The sequence below is a fragment of the Hylobates moloch genome, unplaced genomic scaffold, assembly GCF_009828535.3.
Source record: "Hylobates moloch isolate HMO894 unplaced genomic scaffold, HMol_V3 SCAFFOLD_18, whole genome shotgun sequence".
NCBI lineage: Eukaryota > Metazoa > Chordata > Mammalia > Primates > Hylobatidae > Hylobates > Hylobates moloch.
In genome coordinates this window covers 59714327-59734106 of record NW_026652293.1, presented here as the reverse complement: position 1 = coordinate 59734106, position 19780 = coordinate 59714327, and the positions used below count along the sequence as shown (strand labels likewise).

Sequence of the window (19780 nt, the reverse complement as noted above, 5' to 3'; positions counted from 1 at the left end):
CCCCGTCTCTACTAAAAATACAAAAATTAGCCGGGCGTGGTGGTGGGTGCCTGTAGTCCCAGCTACTTGGGAGCCTGAGGCAGGAGAATCACTTGAACCCGGGAGGCGGAAGTTGCAGTGAGCTGAGATTGCGCCACTGCACTCCAGCCTGGGCATTGCAGCGAGACTCTGTCTCAAAAACAAAAACAAACAAAAGACTAAACAAATAAACCTTTGTCCATCATGGACTTTTTAACCAAAGGACCCAATGGATAAAAAGAATTAACTGATGAGGCCGGGCGCAGTGGCTCACGCCTATAATCCCAACACTTTGGGAGGCTGAGGAGGGCAGATGACGAGGTCAGGAGATTGAGACCATCCTGGCCAACAGGGTGAAACCCCATCTCTACTAAAAATACAAAGAATTAGCCACGTGTGGTGGCGCACACTTGTAGTCCTAGCTACGAGGGACCCTGAGGCAGGGGAATCGCTTGAACCCGGGAGGCGGAGGTTGCAGTGAGCCAAGATCGTGCCATTGCACTTCAGCCTGGAGACAGAGCAAGACTCCATCTCAAAAAAAAAAAAAAAAAAAAAGAATTAACTGATGAACAGGGAAATTTCAGGTCTTCAACATCTTATTCCAGGACCACAGTAATGGCATTCTAATTGAGCCCCTTGAGGAAGTATTCCCTTAATCACCAGATCAGTCCAGGTAACCTCTCTTTGATTGTATAGCCCCTGGAGAATACAGCTACCTTATTTTTGCCTTATTATTCTGAGATAGTTCAAGATCAGTCTCTATCCTTAGAGACAGACTCTAAGATGGGTTGAAGTATTTCTGCCTGCAGGCGTTCAAGGCGCTGTGTGTGAGTGGGCTCGGAGATTTGCTTCTAAGCAGTAGAGGTGATAGGATTATAATCTTCTAAGCAATGGAGGTGATTATGTTACATAAGATTGCAACTTCCGTCTTGTTAGCAGACGCTCTTTGTTGCCTTCTAAGCTTTCGTGCTTTGATGAAGCAAGTAGCCATGTTGAGGAGGTTCACATGGCAAAGAAGTGAGAGAAGCTTCTGGCCAAAGCCAGCAAGTTGCTGAATCTCACCAACAACACTGTGAGCTTGGAAGCAGATTAGTCCTCAGTTGAGGATCAGACAAAGCCCAGTCCTAGCCAACACCTTAAGTGTAGTCTGAAGCTGTGGACTGAGCTAAACCACACTGCATATTACAGAAACTGTGAGATAATAAATACATGTTGTTTCAAGCTGCTAAGTTTCTGGTAATTTGGGATAGCAACAGGTAATTAATATGCTCCCTTATGCAGTTGCGAGCTCCTGAAAGGTAAGGTTGTGTTGCAGTGTTTTACTCATCTCTGAGGGCCCGGTGCCCTGGAGCTCTGTAACAGAGACCACTGAACCTGGTCTCTATTTCCCCTCCAATATATCCTCTGTATTGCCTCAGAGATATCTTTTTAAAATGCTAATTTAATTGTGTCACTCTCTGCCTAAAACTCCTCAGTGGCTGCCTATTATTTTTAATGAAAAATCCAAGCTAATTAGCATAGTAATTAAGAAACTTCACCACATGTCCCCAAACTGTTATTCCAGGCTCTTCTTGCCCCCACCCCGATTGCCCCCCACCCACCACCACCATATTCTCTGGCCACATGGATTCAACACTCCTCAAACCTGCTCTTCCATGGGTCAAGGGACTTGTGATTGCTGTGCCTCTGCCTAGAACACTCTCTTCTTTTCCTGGTGAACTCCTACTCATCCTTTACAGTCCACCAAAAGATCACCCTTTCCTGAAGCCTTCCCATCTCCTCCCCTAGCCCAAGGTCACCCCTACCACTGTTCTCTCTTGGTAATTTGAGTGCTATTATACCATATGTCACGTAAAAATAAAAATAATTATAACCATTTTAACACTTGGTTCCCCTTCTAGTCTGTGAGTACTTTAAAGATGAGTACAACTCCTCTTCATATCCTTCTCTTCCCTCTCCCCTTGCCTAGAAAACCCAGTCAGAGTTTAAAGAGTAAATGAATGGCGTTAATGATACCCAAAGCTGAAATGAGATGCTCATGGGTTAAACAGCGGTGAGGTAGGCTGCGTTAGTGGGTACCAGCAGAAGCACTGTAGACACCTGAAGCACGGACCGAGTGTGGTTTGCAATCAGTATAGATATAATCTCTTGTTGCTGGTGCTGTCCCTTTGTTGTAAGGGAAAGAAGAAATGGGAGGCATGAGAAACTTCCCTTTTTTACCAAAGACAGCCGTCTATTTTGCGTTAGAACATTATATGGTGACCTTTTCTGAGACTCTGTTCTTACACACCAAGCATGTAAACTTAACACTTTCTTTTCATTCCTAAAATCTTAAATGATGGATCAAGGTTAACTCAAAGTCCTTCTCTGGGTCTCCTAAACTTCCTAATGGAGGCTATTCAAACACAAGGCCCGCTGTATCAAAACCTCAGAGAAAATATTTTGTGAATGTCCTGTAACTTGCGCGTTTCCAATGCTCTTTCTTACCAATTATTTTTGTCCTAAGGGTTCACAGATGTCATACAAATCCAGTTATCCAGAGAAAGGTGCTAAGGCCGCTCCTCACCTTTCATTTTGGTTGAGTGTGCTCCGGTGTCACCCAGGCTGGATCGTGGGACATCGGTCACTAAGCCGCCTCCGGTTCATCTTTTCTTCCTGGTCTCGATCTCCTGACCTCGTGATCCGCCCGCCTCAGCCTCCCAAAGTGCTGGGATTACAAGCGTGAGCCACCGCGCCCGGCCACCTTTCACTCTTTATTTTTATTTATTTATTTTTTTGAGAGAGTCTTGCTCTGTTGCCCAGGCTGGAGTGCAATGGCGTAATCTCAGCTCACTGCAATCTCTGCCTCCCAGGTTCAAGCGATTCTCCTGCCTCAGCCTCCCGAGTAGCTGGGATTACAGGCACCCGCCACTACACCTGGCTAATTTTTGTAGTGTTAGTAGAGATGGGGTTTCACCATGTTAGTCAGGCTGGTCTCGAACTCCTGACCTCAGGTGATCCGCCCACCTCGGCCTCCCAAAGTGCTGAGATTACAGGTGCAAGCCACTGCGCCCGGCCCACCCTTCACTCTTTAGGATTTAAAGCAAAGGCAGCCTTTTCAGTGTGTAGGAGGGGATCCCTGGAGAAGAGGTTTAGTGCAAAGCCATATAGAGTCAGCATCTTAAACTGACAGCAAATGACTTGGTTTCAATTAAAACAAAGTCTTGATACCACGTTCCTTTTCTTTTCTTTTCTCTTTTCTTTTCTTTCTTTTCTTTTGAGATAGGGTCCCACTCTATCACTCAGGCTGGAGTGCAGTGGCGCAATCATGGCTCTTTGCAGCCTCAACTCCTGGGCTCGAGTGATCCTCTTGCCTCAGCCTCCCAAGTAGTTGAGACTACACGTGCACGCCATTATGCCTGGCTAATTTTTAAATTTTTGTAGAGACAGGGTCTCACTATGTTGCCTAGGCTGGTCTTGAACTCCTGGCCTCAAGCAAACCTCCTACTTTGGCCTCCCGAAGTGCTAATCCACTGCACCTGGGCTTGACACAATATTTCAACATGAGTGTTTCAGTTAGCTAAGTCACATTTAGGTAGGAAAAGCAGGATCGCATTTTTTCAGTCCATCTCTTATCAGTTCATGGTTGTTTACAGACAATGAAAAAATGTATATATACATTTTTGATGCTGAGTGAATACATACATTTATACCACTGGCTCAGATCATGGCTATTCTATGGATTTTGAGTCTCTGTGCATAACTTCTTAATAGATTTGCAACAGAGCCAACCCAATCTGTTGTTTAGATGGCTGGAAAAGTCAGTTTGAAACTAGATAATTGTTTCAGTGTCCACATGTAAATGGAATATACCTGTAAGTATCTTTCACTTTGCTGCAGAAATCATCCTAATTAGCTTGGTATTCTCTTTCCAGCACCACCACAAAGCAGCCTCTGGATTTAGGAGAGGCAGAAAATGCTTCTGTTGCTCTTGCCTGAGTTGGGGACAATGACCATTCAATAAATATGATCAAATACCTTCCCTACACCAGACATAGCAGATGCAAATGGGACTAAGTCCTCAAAGAGGAGGAGACAAAAGGTAGCATATTATAACAGAGCGTGGAGTAAGGGAAGGGTTTAGTAAGCGTTTGATGAATGAATGAATACATGAAGAATAAGCTGTTATAATAGTGAAGTATACCCAGGAAGCCATGAAACTAGGGCTAAAGCTCAGGTGTCTAGGGAACGTAAAAATGGACTTTCTCTTTTCCATATCAGCCTAGAATCGTAACATTTGCTGTCTTCATTTTGCTCTTCCAGACCATGTGCCTCATGAGTAGTGGCAGAGGGCAGCAAGACTGTGTTTGTGTATGTATATGTTTACATAAATAGGCCTGTCTTTTAAAAAATAGTATTTTTAATGACTAAGGAATTAATCATGAATAAATATATGTAAGACAAGGTATTAATGGCTAGGGGAGGTGGGGGTTGTTCATAGAAAAGCCATAGCTGCTCTCTGCCTTCAAGGACCTTATGGGAGAGAGTGTGAAAAGCTTACTAACAGTGGGAGGCAGAAGGAGGGATGCTGAGTGAAGGGTGCTGATGCAGAGTCTCCATGTGTGAGGAGGAGGAGGTCATTGCGGGCTGGGCCATCAGAGGAGGATTCCTAAGAGGATGACATTGCAGGATAGATGGGACAGCTGGAACGGTTGTGATAATTTAACAAAGTTATATTTGAAAAAAGGGGACACAGAGTTATTCCATGAAACACGTGAATGAACAAATGAACAATTTACCCAGAACGTTTCACCCAGAAGACAGATTATATGTCAAGCACTGTGCTTGACACTAGGAATGGGGCCTCATCAAAGGCTATATCCATCCATAGCTATGTTTTTAAAAATATCTTTATTGGCTGAGCACAGTAGCTCATACCTGTAATCCAGAACTTTGGGAGGCCGAGGCAGGCGGATCATCTGAGGTCAGGAGTTCAAGACCAGCCTGGCCAACATGGTGAAACCCCGTCTCTACTAAAAATACAAAAATTAGCCAGTCTTGATGGTGGTTGTCTGTAATCCCAGCTACTCGGGAGGCTGAGGCAGGAGAATCACTTGAACCCGGGAGGCAGAAGTGGCAGTGAGCTGAGATTGCACCATTGCACTCCAGCCTGGGCGACAAGAGCAAGACCCTGTCTCAAAAAAACAAAACAAAACAAAACAAAACTGGCCTGTAATCCCAGCACTTTGGGAGGCCTAGGTGGGCGGATCACGAGGTCAGAAAATCGAGACCATCCTGGCTAACACAGTGAAACCCCATCTCTACTAAAACTAGAAAAAATTAGCCGGGCATGGTGGCGGGTGCCTGTAATCCCAGCTACTCTGGAGGCTGAGGCAGGAGAATGGAGTGAACACGGGAGGCGGAGCTTGCAGTGAGCCGAGGTGGCGCCATTGTACTCCAGCCTGGGTGACAGAGCGAGACTCCATCTCAAAAAAAAAAAAAAATTATTACGTTATAAGTGATATACAACAAACTGCACATATTTAATATTTTACAGTGTTATATGTTTTCACTTATGTATATACTCATAAAATCATCCTTGCAATTAAGACAGTGGACGTATCCATTACTTTCACAACGTCCCACATGTACCTTCATCCTTCCTACTTCCTGCCCCTCTCCACAGCCTCCATGTTCAGGCAGCCACCCAGTCTGCTTTCTGTTACTATAGATGAGTTTGTGTTTTCTAGAATTTTCCACATTTGGAATCATACAGTAGATATTCTCTTTTGTTTGATTTTTCTCACGCAGCATAATTCTTTTGAGATTCATCCATGTTGTATGTACATCAATGTCCATTTCTTTTTTATTAATGAATAATATTCCATTGTACACCACAATTTGTTTATCCATTCACCTCTTGATGGACTTTTGAGTTGTTTCTAATTTTTGGCTAATTCTAATAAAGCTGCTATGAACAGTATGCTTTGCATATATTTTCTCCCAGTCTATGCATTGTCTTTTCATTCTTTTCAGTATCGTTTGAAGAGAAGTGGGGTGTTTTGTTTTGTTTTTGTTTTTTTTTTTTGTGGACACAAGGTCTCACTCTGTCACCTAGGCTGGCGTGCAGTGGCATGATCATGGCTCACTGCAGCCTTGGCTTCCCAGGCTCAATTGATCCTCCCACCTCACCCTCCTGAGTAGCTGGGAATACAGGCACGTGCCACCATGCCCAGCTAATTTTTGTATTTTTTTTAAGACAGAGTCTTACTCTGTCACCCAGGCTGGAGTGCAGTGGTGCAATCTAGGCTCACTGCAACCTCTACCTCCCAGGTTCAGGTGATTCTCCTGCCTCAGCCTCCTGAGTAGCTGGGACTATAGGCGTTCACCACCACGCCCGGCTAGTTTTTGTATTTTTAGTAGAGATAGGGTTTCACCATGTTGGCCAGGCTGGTCTCAAACTCCTGACCTCCAGTGATCTGCCTGCCTTGGCCTTCCAAAGTGCTGGGATTACAGGCGTGAGCCACATTGCCTCCTAAAGTGCTGGGATTACTGGCATCAGCCACCACACCTGGCCTAATTTTTGTTTTTATTTTTTGTAGAGACGGGGTTTTGCCATGTTGCCTAAGCTGGTCTCAGACTCCTGAGCTCAAGTGATCTGCCCGCCTCAGCCTCCCCAAAATGCTGGGATTACAGGTGTGCACTACTGTGCCTGGCCTTGAAGAGAAGTTTTAAATTTTGATGTAGTCCAAATAATTTTGGTATCATATCTAAGAAACAGGAACCCAAGTTCCCAGAAATTTTCTCTTATGTTTCTTATAAAAGTTTCTTGGTCTTAGGCTTTACATTAGGATCTGTGAGCCATTTTGAGTAATTTTTGTACAATATTATATAAGATATTCATTGAATTTCCTCTTTTTAGATATGGATGTTGAATTGTTATGGCACTATTTGTTAAAAGACTTCTCCACTTTTTCTGCACTTGTGTCAAAAATCAATTGTCCATATATACGTGGGTCTATTTCTGGACTATTTTGCCCTATTGATCTATTTTTTGAACTTTATGCCAATGCCACACTATCTTGATTACTGTAGCTTTATAATAAGTCTTGACATGAGATAGTGTTAGTCCTCCCACTGCATTCTTTTTCAAAGTTGTTTTGGTCATTCTAGATCTTTTGCATTTCCCTATGAAGTTTAGAAAATAAAAACAAAATAAAATAAACAAAAACAAAAACCTGCTGAAATACTGACTGTGATTGCGTTGAATCTACAGATAAATTTGAAGAAGAATTAACATTGTAACAATATTGAGTCCTCCAATTCATGAACATGGTATATATCTCTTCATTTACTTAGGTCTTTTTTTTTCCAGTAGTGATTTATAATTTTCTCGTTACGGATCTTCAAATGTTTTGTCATGTTTATATCTAAATGTTTCATAGTTTTTGATGTTATTGTAAAGATATTATTATTTGATTTTTTTTTTTTTTTTGAGATGGAGTCTCGCTCTGTTGCTCAGGCTGGAGTGCAGTGGCGCAATCTCGCTCACTGCAAGCTCCGCCTCCCGGGTTCATGCCATTCTCCTGCCTCAGCCTCTCCGAGTAGCTGGGACTACAGGCGCCCGCCACCACGCCTGGCTAATTTTTTTTTTTTTTGTATTTTTAGCAGAGATGGGGTTTCACCATGGTCTCGATCTCCTGACCTCATGATCCGCCCGCCTCGGCCTCCCAAAGTGCTGGGATTACAGGCGTGAGCCACCGCACCCAGCCTATTATTTGATTTTAAAAAATTTCTGATTATTTATTGGTAGTATGTAGAAATACAATTGATTTTGGTATATTAATCATGTATTCTGCAACCTTGCTATTATGGGCTGAATTGTGTTTCCCCCCATATTTATATGTTGAAATCCTAACCCACGATGTCACAGAATATGACTATTTGGAGGTAGAGTCTTTAGAAAGGTAATGAAGGTTAAATGAGGTCATTAGGATGGGCCATAATCCGATATGACTGGTGTCCTTATAGGAAGAGGAAATTAGGACATAAACCTATATAGCGAGAAGACCATATAAAGATACATAGAGATTTATCGGCCGGACGTGGTGGCTCATGCCTGTAATCCCAGCACTTTGGGAGACCAAGGAAGGCAGATCACAAGGTCAGGAGTTTGAGACCAGCCTGGCCAATATGGTGAAACCCTGTCCCTACTAAAAATACAAAAATTAGCCAGGCGTGGTGGCGGGTGCCTGTAGTCCCAGCTACTTGGAAGGCTGAGGCAGGAGAATTGCTTGAACCTGGGAGGCAGAGGTTGCAGTGAGCTGAGATCACACCACAGCACTCCAGCCTGGGTGACAGAGTGAGACTCCGTCTCAAAAAAAAGACTCTGTCTCAAAAAAAAAAAAAAAAGAGAGAGAGAGAAGATTTATCTACAAGCCAAGGAGAGAGGCCTCAGAAGAAACTGGCCCTGCAACAGCTTGATCTACAGACTACTACTATTCTTAGTCACCAGAATTGTGAGAAGATAAATTTCTGTTGTAAACAGAATTTCTGTTGTAAGCCAACCAGTGTGAGGTACTTTATTATGGCAGCCTGGCAAACTAATACATTTACTAAACTCACTTATTAGTTCTAATAGCTTTTTCATAGACCCAGGATTTTCCACATAGACAATTACATAATCTAAATAAATAGTTTTACTTCTTCCTTTCCAATTTGATGCCTTTTTATTCCTTTTCCTTGTCTTATTGCACTGTCTAGGACTTCAAGCACAGTGTTAAATAAAAATAGTGAGAGCAGGCATGCTAACCTTATTCCTAATTTTGTTTCATTTTATTATTATTTTTTGAGGTGAAGTCTCACTCTGTTGCCAAGGCTGGAGTGCAGTGGTGCTATCTTGGCTCACTGCAACCTCCGCCTCCTGGGTTCAAGTGATTCTCCTGCCTCAGCCTCCTGAGTAGCTGGGACTACAGGTGCGTGCCACCATGGCTGGCTAATTGTTATATTTTCAGTAGAGACAGGGTTTCACCATGTTGGCCAGGCTGGTCCTGAACTCCTGACCTCAAGTGATCCACCCGCCTCAGCCTCCCAGAGTGCTAGGATTACAAGCATAAGCCACCGTGCCTGGCCATTGTTCATAATTTTAGTGGTAAGTGTTTAGTACTTCATCATTAAGTATGATATTAACTTTAGGTTTTTCGCAGATGCTGTTTATCAAGTTGAGGAAGTTTCCTTTTATTCTTAGTTTCATAGCTTTGATTTTTTAACTTCAATTTCAAAAGCGGGCAAATGGGTACTCTGAATAGTTAGGCAAACCTTCCCTACAGTTATAGAGAAAACTGAAAAGTTAGGCACATCTTCCCTATGGTTATAGATAATAACTATACAATATGGAGAAGTAGTGACAAGCATGGATTCTAGACCCAGATTACATAGTTTCAAATCCTGGTTTTGCCACTTACCAGCAATGGAATTTGGGGACAAACTACTCACTCATTTGCACTTTCATTTTTTCATCTGTGGAATAAGGATAATAATGATGCCTGCCTCATAGGGTTTTTAATGAGGATAAAAATGTATAAATATTTATAATGTGTCTAGAACAGTGTCTTGCAAATAAGTGCTATGTAAAATATTCTCATGTTCATTTACAAACATGGAAGACAACTAGATTCTGTCTCAGGATGCAAGCCCACTATGCTAGCTTCCAGACATGGGTTTTATTCCATCTTTTCCCCAACCCCTGCTGCTCTTGGTGGCACAGTTAGAATTTTAGACTGGTAGAATCATCAGCTAGCCCCACCTCAAGCCCAAGGCAGAAACCCGTTCTGTATGTCACACCTGAGAGCTGCTGGCTGCCTTCTGACCAATAATTCTTCAGGTTGACTGCACATTCAAGAAGTCTAAGTTTCTCAGCTACGGAAGCCTGATGATGTCAGGCTGTGAGGTGACAGTAAGGTTTCCCAGGGATTGGGAAGCTAAGTGTCTGTGCTTAATGTATGCATTGCTAGGTCCTTCAGTTGCTTCCACCATGACACCTGGCATAGGTATTGGCCTCTACTAGAACAAAGGCCCCTCAGACATAAACTCCAATGATTGGGTCTCCTGAAAACTGGCAACTCCTGTTTTTTGCCCCTAGGGAACCAAATTAGGGTCAAGGAGAGGGCTGGCTTCTCTTTCTTAGGAACTGCTCAGATCCTGAATAACTGCTCAGAGCCCTGAATAACTCTGGGCTCTTTTTTTTTTTTTTTAGATGGAGTCTCACTCTGTCGCTCAGGCTGGAGTGCAGTGGTGCGATCTTGGCTCACTGCAACCTCCACCTCCCGGGTTCAAGCGATTCTCCTGCCTCAGCAGCCGCCCAAGTAGTTGGGATTACAGGAGCGCATCACCACGACCGACTAATTTTTGTATTTTTAGTAAAGACGGGGTTTCACCATGTTGGTTAGGCTGGTCTCGAACTCCTGACCTTGTGATCCGCCTGCCTTGGCCTCCCAAAGTTCTGGGATTGGGCTTTTTTTTTTAAAAGCCCCATTGAGGGTAGGAGGGTAATTAGGTTCAATTCTTCCATTTATAATTTTTAAAAATTAGTTTTCAACAGTGTGTGATTCTCAGGAATTCTTGGCTAGAAGATCTCTTGATTTCAGATTTAGCATGAGCCTTTTCCTGATTGAGCAGCAGGTTGCTTTGCTCACTTAACAGTATTGTTACATAAACAAGCAAGAGATCTGTGTGCTACAAGCAAAGTCAAAATTTCCATCTGAATTTCGGCTAATCATGATATAAGGACCAATTCAGGCTTTGGATGTTTCAATCTCCTGAGCCATGCAGCTGTGTTTTCCCTCCTTCACTAAATGCTGTAGTTTAAGATTTAGAGAATTATGTAAAACACACTGGCAGTGCCAGGGCTTAAAAGGGGTAGGATCCCCTGCCCAGTAATGTTGGCTGATGTTCTTTCTCCCTTTTTTGCTGATAGCAGGGGAGAAAGCTTCTTGAAAATGATGCAGTCTACAGGAGACAGTCTACAAGGGTCTACAGGAGCAAGAGGGGTTTCAGACATTACCCAAGCCTTCTTAGTTCCAGGACTATGCTTTTTCTTAAAATAATTCTGAGAATTAAGTGCAAAAATATGCGAATGTCACATGTGCCGTATGCATTTATAAATAAATGTGACATGTAAAGGTGTATTTATATATCTACCAATTGCACTGCAAAACCATCCCCAGCTCATAGACCAACCAGTCTTCCAAAATACTACTGTGATGCACTTAAAATCTGCAACTCTGCAGGAAGGTGACCTCAATGTACCTTCTTTGAATTTGCAGAATTGTGTACAAGAACACAAACCGTTTATATAGGATTGTAGCCTTTTTTAAATGCTAAAAAGGTCCCCATGATTTGCTTTAAGACATACACTCAAAACTTTATTAAAAATATTTTTCAAAAATAGTTTCATAAAGCTAGACACATCAGCAAGCCTCGATTGAGGGGTGGAAAATGAATTGTATATCTTTAAACCGCAGAAGTTAAGCCTTTTTTTTGTTGTTAGCTAACAATGGAAACTTTTTTTTTAAGTGTTTCCCTCCCTCGTCTTGCCAAGCAATAGAAAAAAAAAAAAGAAGAAAAGAAAAACTTGTTCCGCTGAGTTCAACCCCAGACAGGCTCACAACTTCCTTCCTGCTTTCCTCCCCCAAGCCTCCGCCTTTCTCCCTCCTCCCTCCTCCACCCCCCCCAACTTTTCTTTCTTTTTTTTTTTTAATCGTACACTGAACAAACACTGAAGTAGCCCGGAGCAGACACTGACAGGGGCAGTATCTCCACGGCCGAAAAGGGCGTGCAGGGCCGGCTTTGCGTCGCCACTGCCGGGAACGCCGGGCCCCTGAACCGAAGAGCTTTCCCCCTCTCTTTCGCACTCCTCTTTTTTGTCTTCCATAGCTTGTGAGAAAATAATTTCTGAGCATTTTTACTTTTAAAGCCATCTCGTCCCTACGAGGTCTGCGCCTCTGGGCACGTAGTCTACACAGGACCTGAGAATCTGATAACTGCAGGTAAGTTTGGCGGCCTTTTAATGGCTCTCGCCTCTGAACAACCCTCTTTTCCCTCACTTTCTGCTCTGGAGCGAATCTCGGCGTTCCTGGTTCCAAAACAGGGCAAAGGGGTGGGCTGGGGAGGGGGGAAGGGGGCTTGACTTTGGAGGGTGACGTGGAGTGGCGGTGGGGAGAAAATAGGGAGAGACGAGGTCCCCGCATTTCTCCTACCCGCCTTCCGGGCCGCTCACTCCGCGCCGCCTCCCCCAGCGCGCTCCAGGAGTCCCCAGGCTGGGGTCTCGGGGCGGCTCTGCTGGCGCCGGGCGAGGCTGGCAGGGATGCGGAGAAGCCCTGCGCTCCGCGGCGCTGCCCTGGGGTGTTAGAGCGCTGGCTCCAGGGAGGTTTGCAGAGCCAGAGGCTCTGTGCACCTAGGGCTGCTGCCCGGCTGCAGCCATGCACGCCCCAAGTTCCTCCGAGTGGGCGCGGGTCCGGGAGCCCGCAGGGGCAGCCGCGTCCTCGGCAACAGGGCGCTCCGAGAGCGGACTCGCTCCGCGCGCGTGCGCGCGTATACACACACGCGTGCACACACACACTCACAGACACTCCTCCATAGGGGACGACGGCAGGGGGGTAGCAAGTACTGGTTCCGGTAAAGAGAACGTGTAGAACCTCGGTGCGCCCACACTCACAAAACACTTGTCTAGGGATAGGCGACAAGGCCAGCGCTGAAAAATGCTTCGGCTGCGGCCCCGCCGCCCGCCCAGGCCTTCGTAGGCCGACAGACAGCCCCAAGGCTAGGGTCAGGAAGGTAAACGGCGGGCACGCGGGCGCCCTCCCAGATCCGGGCGCTGGCAACGGCTGGGGGAAGGCAGGTCCCGCTCGGGTTCCCTCCGAGCCGGTCGGTCTCTGATGCCCCGAGAGGGTGGAGCAGGGAGACCCTGAAGCCCAGGGCGAGGGCTGCCGGGTTTCCCTGGATAGCCAATGTTTGCTCAGGCTGGGGAGACCCGGAGACGGTGGCTGGGGTGTCAGCTCGGGAGAGCTGAGTCAGCCGCGCCCCGCACACAGCATACTTAGGAGCCAAGGACTTGGACTTCGCTTCTCGCCGGTCCGCGAGACGAGTGTTAGGATTGGGATTTGAAGGGACCTCATAAAGCGTATCGCAGCCTGGGGCGGGGTGGGGGGCGGGGAAGCACACCCGTAACCGCGCTGGCGACCGAGGCAGCCGGGGCATGCCCTCGCCGAGCCTCGCCGTCCCAATAGGTGAGATGTCCGGTGGCGCTGGGTCCCGGATAGATTGTGTTCCCGGGGCTCCCTCTGGGTTCTGCAGGCGACCCCCAACCACCCCGCGCCCTCCAGGGTCCTGACTTTTCTCCTTGTATCTCCACAGCCGCACGATTGTTTATGGAGCTTTGGGCGGGGGCTGAGCCCGCGGTCGTGCCCCCAGCCCGCCGCCCAGGCCATGCTGCCCCATCTGCGCGCGGACCCGCGGCTGCCGGGGCTCCGGGGCTGAGCCGGGAGCGCCGGGAGGACGAGGCGCCGGCGGCAGAGCAGGAGCGGGAGCCGCGGCGGCGGGCAGCGCGGGACCCAGTACTATGGCTGTGTACTGCTATGCGCTCAACAGCCTGGTGATCATGAATAGTGCCAACGAGATGAAGAGCGGCGGCGGCCCGGGGCCCAGTGGCAGCGAGACGCCCCCGCCCCCAGGAAGGGCCCTGCTAAGCCCCGGCAGCGTTTTCAGCCCCGGGAGAGGCGCCTCTTTCCTCTTCCCCCCAGCCGAGTCGCTGTCGCCTGAGGAGCCCCGGAGCCCCGGGGGCTGGCGGAGCGGCCGGCGCAGGCTGAATAGTAGCAGCGGCAGTGGCAGTGGCAGCGGCAGCAGCGGCAGCAGCGTGAGCAGCCCAAGTTGGGCTGGTCGCCTGCGAGGGGACGGGCAGCAGGTGGTGGCAGCCGGTACCCTCTCCCCGCCGGGGCCGGAGGAAGCCAAGAGGAAGCTGCGGATCCTGCAGCGCGAGTTGCAGAACGTGCAGGTGAACCAGAAAGTGGGCATGTTTGAGGCGCACATCCAGGCACAGAGCTCCGCCATTCAAGCGCCCCGCAGCCCGCGTTTGGGCAGGGCTCGCTCGCCCTCCCCGTGCCCCTTCCGCAGCAGCAGTCAGCCCCCTGGAAGGGTCCTGGTTCAGGGCGCCCGGAGCGAGGAACGGAGGACAAAGTCCTGGGGGGAGCAATGTCCAGAGACTTCAGGAACCGACTCCGGGAGGAAAGGAGGGCCCAGCCTATGCCCCTCGCAGGTGAAGGAAGGAATGCCACCTCTTCCCGGCCGGGCTGCCCCTACAGGATCAGAGGCCCAGGGTCCATCCGCTTTTGTAAGGATGGAGAAGGGTATCCCTGCCAGTCCCCGCTGTGGCTCACCCACAGCTATGGAAATTGACAGAAGGGGCTTTCCTACCCCGGGAACTCGGAGCTGCCTAGCTCCCTCATCGGGGCTGGTCGGAGCTAGCTTAACGATGGCCACAGAAGTGGCAGCGAGAGCTACATCCACTGGGCCACACCGTCCACAGGATCTTGCCCTCACTGAGCTGTCTGGGAGATCCCGTGAGCTTGAGGACCCGCAGTCCCCAGAGGCCCTGGTGGAGAGGCAGGGGCAGTTTCTGGGCAGTGAGACAAGCCCAGCCCCAGAAAGGGGCGGGCCCCGCGATGGAGAACCCCCTGGGAAGATGGGGAAAGGAAATCTGCCCTGTGGCATGCCGGGCTCTGGGGCGCCTGAAGTGGGCAAAAGGCCAGAGGAGACGACTGTGAGCGTGCAAAGCGCAGAGTCCTCTGATGCCCTGAGCTGGTCCAGGCTGCCCAGAGCCCTGGCCTCTGTAGGCCCTGAGGAGGCCCGAAGTGGGGCCCCCGTGGGTGGGGGGCTTTGGCAGCTCTCCGACAGACTAGAGGGAGGGTCCCCAACGCTGGGCTTGCTTGGGGGCAGCCCCTCAGCACAGCCGGGGACCGGGAATGTGGAGGCGGGAATTCCTTCTGGCAGAATGCTGGAGCCTTTGCCCTGTTGGGACGCTGCGAAAGATCTGAAAGAACCTCAGTGCCCTCCTGGGGACAGGGTGGGTGTGCAGCCTGGGAGCTCCAGGATTTGGCAGGGCACCATGGAGGAAGCCGGTTTGGCTTGGACGCGTGGCACAGGGGTGCAGTCAGAGGGGACTTGGGAAAGCCAGCGGCAGGACAGTGATGCCCACCCAAGTCCTGAGCTGCTACCCCAAGATCAGGACAAGCCTTTCCTGAGGGAGGTCTGCAGCCCCAGCAACATACCTGCCGTCATCATTACAGACATGGGCACCCAGGAGGATGGGGCCTTGGAGGAGACGCAGGGAAGCCCTCGGGGCAACCTGCCCCTGAGGAAACTGTCCTCTTCCTCGGCCTCCTCCACGGGCTTCTCCTCATCCTACGAAGACTCAGAGGAGGACATCTCCAGTGACCCTGAGCGCACCCTGGACCCCAACTCAGCCTTCCTGCATACCCTGGACCAGCAGAAACCTAGAGTGGTAAGTCTTGCTCTGAGATTTGCCCAGAACTCATGCTGATTTCAGCAGACTTTTGATGCCCTATGCATCCCTTTTTCTTACTTTCTACAGAGTCATGAAAACTCAGACCAGGGCCCTGGGACAGTCACAGTGAATAATTCTGTCCAGGTGTGTTTGCTGATGTGGAAGCAGAGGCACTGACCATGCACTTTAGCTTGGACAGTGAATCTGAGTCTTTCTACTATTTCCATGCACATCTTAAAAAAGTTTTAAAAGTATTTCATGTAGGTCACCACGCTTCTTGGGAAAATAATATTAATAAACGTCACCAAAAACTTCTGGACTAATCCCCAAAGATAGTGAACTGAGCTACTGAGTGTAGTTTTTGTCTGATCAGGTGAAACACTTAACTCTGTGTTTCATTCAGGCCAAAGAAAATTGACAAGGATATCATCAAATTAAGTTAGCCTCTACTAATAAGCCAGGAAAATGAGTGATGTGAGTCTATGACAGGACCCTGAAACCTGTAGATGTGGTTGTGGCCAGTCAACTGGGTGAGGAATCACTGAGCCTCAGTGAGTTAAGCCAGGCCATTGCAATGTTTGTGTGGTCAGTGTAACCAAGGTGCAGTTTGATGCATGAATTAAATGAAAACCATAGTTTGAGCTAAGCAGGTGGTTTCTTCAGTATCATAGGCACCTGGGTGTTATCTCTGGAGTAGGTACCTCCTAATGGATGTACATGTCAGTTGGTACAGGTTGACATTTCAGGTATGTTTTCACATGCCTCTGGTTTGGGTCATCACACTGACATCTTGTTCTGGTTATGGCAGTAGACAGGAGTTTATTTCTATTACATGGTTAATCGAACTTGTAGGCTGCTTTTACTCTTAGGAGGATCAGAGTATCTTACAGAAGACATAGGAGTTGAAGCTAGCACTTCTGAAAAGGTCTGGGCTTTCTCTTAGCTTTTCCAGAGAGCATGTGGAATTTCCTAGTTCAGCGTGCCAGGGGTGGTTATGCTATATTGGGGGAAAGTCTGCATTTTATTATAGTAGGTAGCCTTCCGATTTCATCTTGAATATCAGATACTCTTCACTGTACCTCAGTAACTTTCTCCACCACGACTGGAGCTTTATGTTTCTACTCTGCATTCTTCACTAAGGTATTTTGGACCACAAAACATACTCCTCTCTCATTCCCTATTCACAAATCACAGTCTGGATTTTTGAAGACCAGGCATTCCTTTTCATGAAACTCTGCTTTTTTCTGATGATCTGGAGGCAAATGTATATGCAAAATCGCCCCAATCAGCCTGGCATTTTGTGGCTAGGACAGGGCCCCTGGGCATTATGCACCTGCTGTCAGGCATAGGCACACCACCTTTAGAGGGGGAAACGGTCCACCTGGAAGGGGATGGTGGTCAAGGGCAGGTGGGAAGTACTGCTTTCTGAAGGCATGGCCCAGATTTCTCTGTCTTTCTGCCCAGCAGTTAGAGGCCTACTGAATAAGAGATGGTCCCCCGTCCCATCCCTCCCAGTTGCTTTTGAACTCCTGAAGCATAGCTGGAACAGCCAAAGTCACTTTAACTTGTTCCCTGACTGTCCATTCACCCTTTCTAGTGGTAGATTAGCAACTTCTATTGGCTGGTTGTCAAAACAGTTTGTGTCTCGATGTTTGAAAAGGGCTCTTGTCTAGAAGAGAATTAACGGGGAGATCAATAACGACAGGTGACTTTTTTTTCATTTGCCAGAAGGATGCCATTTGAGAAACCAGAGGGTTAAGTGGTGTTTTTAAGTTAGTGAACATATCCAGAGGTAGAAATGAGGCCAGCCTGTTGTCCAGTCTACCTCCCACCTTTAAACAGGTTTTCAGACACCTGCAGAGCAGAGCCAGGGAAAAATCCCCTGCCGGCTTTGCTCTCTGAATCACATGAGACTGGTGGGAAGTGGGGTGTGTGTGTGTGTGTGTGTAGGGGGGTAAGGGTGGGTAACCAACTGGAAATTATGGGATCCTAGGGACTTTTGAGCTTTGGTTGAGCGCTTGCATGATAAGCAAAGTTTTCTTCTTGTACAGATTTTTACTCTGGAGCCTTATCTGTGACACCCAAACATCAGCTCGTTGGGTCAAAAATCACTTGATTACCTGTGATAGATATTTTGTCTACAGAAGGCCAGACATCTTGATGGAGTGAGTCTTTTGGCTGGGCCTTTCTGTGTTTAATAGATAAAAGCCACACCAGTTCTGTCTGAGGTTCTACCAAACTGATGTAGCATTCTCTTTTCTGGACTTTGCTGTGTCTGTCCAGCTACTGCACAACGCTATAGCTGCACACTCTCATGCTTGCTCATGCTTGCTTACACTTGCCCTCACACATGCTCACACTCACCCTCACACATGCTCCACTCACCCTCCTGTGCTCACACGGGTCTGAAATGGCATGTTCAGCGTTCCAGTCACATAACCAACCCCTGGCCCTCAGACCCACACTAGACACTGAGATTTTTTCTGTGCTGCCCTACCTTCCCACAGAGTTAAGCCTTTCGGGCCTCCTGTGGCACGTTCTTCATCCTTGCTGAGGAATGAGTGTGTATGATTTGGTGTGCAGGCAGGGGGTGACAGTATATCTGCTTAGTAGGGATCAGACACTTGAAATTTGCTCAGAAATAGTTGCATTACACACCCAGCGTGCAATGGCTGAAATTCAGGCACATTCATGCTTACTGTTCTCCGACATCTGAACAAAATCAAATTGCACTGAGCAAGGATGGTGCTCAATCTTTTGTTCTTTCTGACAACTAAAAATTAACCAGCGGTTGTTTACTTCCCTATATAATTCTGTTTAAGAGAATCTGGACCATTGAGACACCAGGCTTAAAATGTTGCGTTAAGATATAAAAGTACCTTACTTTAAAAATAGATTTTTATTGATTTATTTCAAAATTGTTCTGTCAATTATATGTACAAACAAAAAAAAAAGAAGGCTGGGCACGTTGGCTCATGCCTGTAATCCCAGCACTTTGGGAGGCCAAGGTGGGTGGATCACTTGAGGTCAGGAGTTCGAGGCCAGCCTGGCCAACATGGTGAAACCCCGTCTCTACTAAAAATACAAAAATTAGCTGGTGTGTGGCGTGGTCGCGGGCGCCTGTAATCCCAGCTACTTGGAAGGCTGAGGCAGGAGAATCGCTTGAACCCTGGAGGTAGAGGTTGCAATGAGGCGAGATTGTACCACTGCACTGCAGCCTGGGCGACAGAGTGAGACTCCGTTTCAAAAGAAAACAAAAAACAAAAATCAAAAACAAAAAACACTGGCCTAATTACCTGGGGAATGTATAAAGAAGTGTAATACAAAACCCTTGGCTTCATGGTGCCTACTGTTTTTTAAAGGCCATTGGAATTTTGTTTCCTTAGCCTTTTTTTTTTTTTTTGATGTTGACTAGTTTTGTTTTGTTTTGTTTTGTTTTTCTGAGTGAAAAACGAACTCATACACATAGTAAAAAGTCCAAACAGTTTAACATGGTTTTATGTGGTTTTGAAAAGTGTGTAAAAATTTTAGTTCGGGGTAAACCAAACTAAAATTTAAAAGCCTTGAGGGGCACTTTAAAAAATGCATCTGTTGGTGAATACTTTTAAGTGGAAAATTCTTTTCTAGATGAGAATGTTGAAAGCTCAGATTTATGGGGTTATGAGCTCAGGTTGCATATGCTGTTTTCTGAAGATGGGGTACCCTTTTTCTCTCAGGTACATGGAGAGGATCTTTCTGGCAAGGGCTCAGCAGCTTTGAGATCTGGGAGGACCCCGAGTCATTTATGTTGGGTTCCGGGTATGACTCTGATCTGTTTGGGGATAAGGAAATAAACATTCAGAAAGTCAAAGGGAACCAAGGACACACTCATGGGCTCTGCTTCTCTAGCTTAGTTTTCTCCTCTGAAAATGTGGGTATTGTATGGGAATGATCTCATGGGGTCATCTAGCTCTGTCTGTGACTATGTAATTGAAGACATCTGATGTAAAACCTAGTGTTTGTATTAGGGTATCAGAAAATGCGACAAGACTTCTTAGGTGTGGGTTTCTGGCACTGAGGCCAAAACTGGGCACTTTTACTTTTGTGATTTTGCTTGAGACCAATTGATTGATCTGCCTATCTTCTGTCTCTTTGCCATAAGAAAGGCTGTTTGTAATTTCACACTGAAAAAGTATCATCAAAATAAATCATCAGTACAATACCTAAGATTATCATTAATAGTTA

At 47.1% G+C, this 19780-nt stretch overlaps 1 protein-coding gene across 3 annotated transcripts in view; it reads left to right on the top strand.

Moving 5' to 3' along the window:
- Positions 1–19780, top strand: part of ITPKB (inositol-trisphosphate 3-kinase B) — a 226506-nt gene that overhangs the window by 106798 nt on the left and 99928 nt on the right. The window contains exons 1-2 of one of the 3 annotated variants that reach the window (XM_032136225.2): positions 11586–12044; positions 13411–15553. In XM_032136225.2, the coding sequence (XP_031992116.1) occupies positions 13616–15553 (1938 nt within the window). In that variant the 5' untranslated portion in view covers positions 11586–12044; positions 13411–13615. Of the gene's footprint in view, positions 1–11585; positions 12045–12989; positions 13284–13410; positions 15554–19780 lie in introns of those variants that run through there. The other 2 variants (XM_032136226.2, XM_032136227.2) reach the window with 2 other exon arrangements.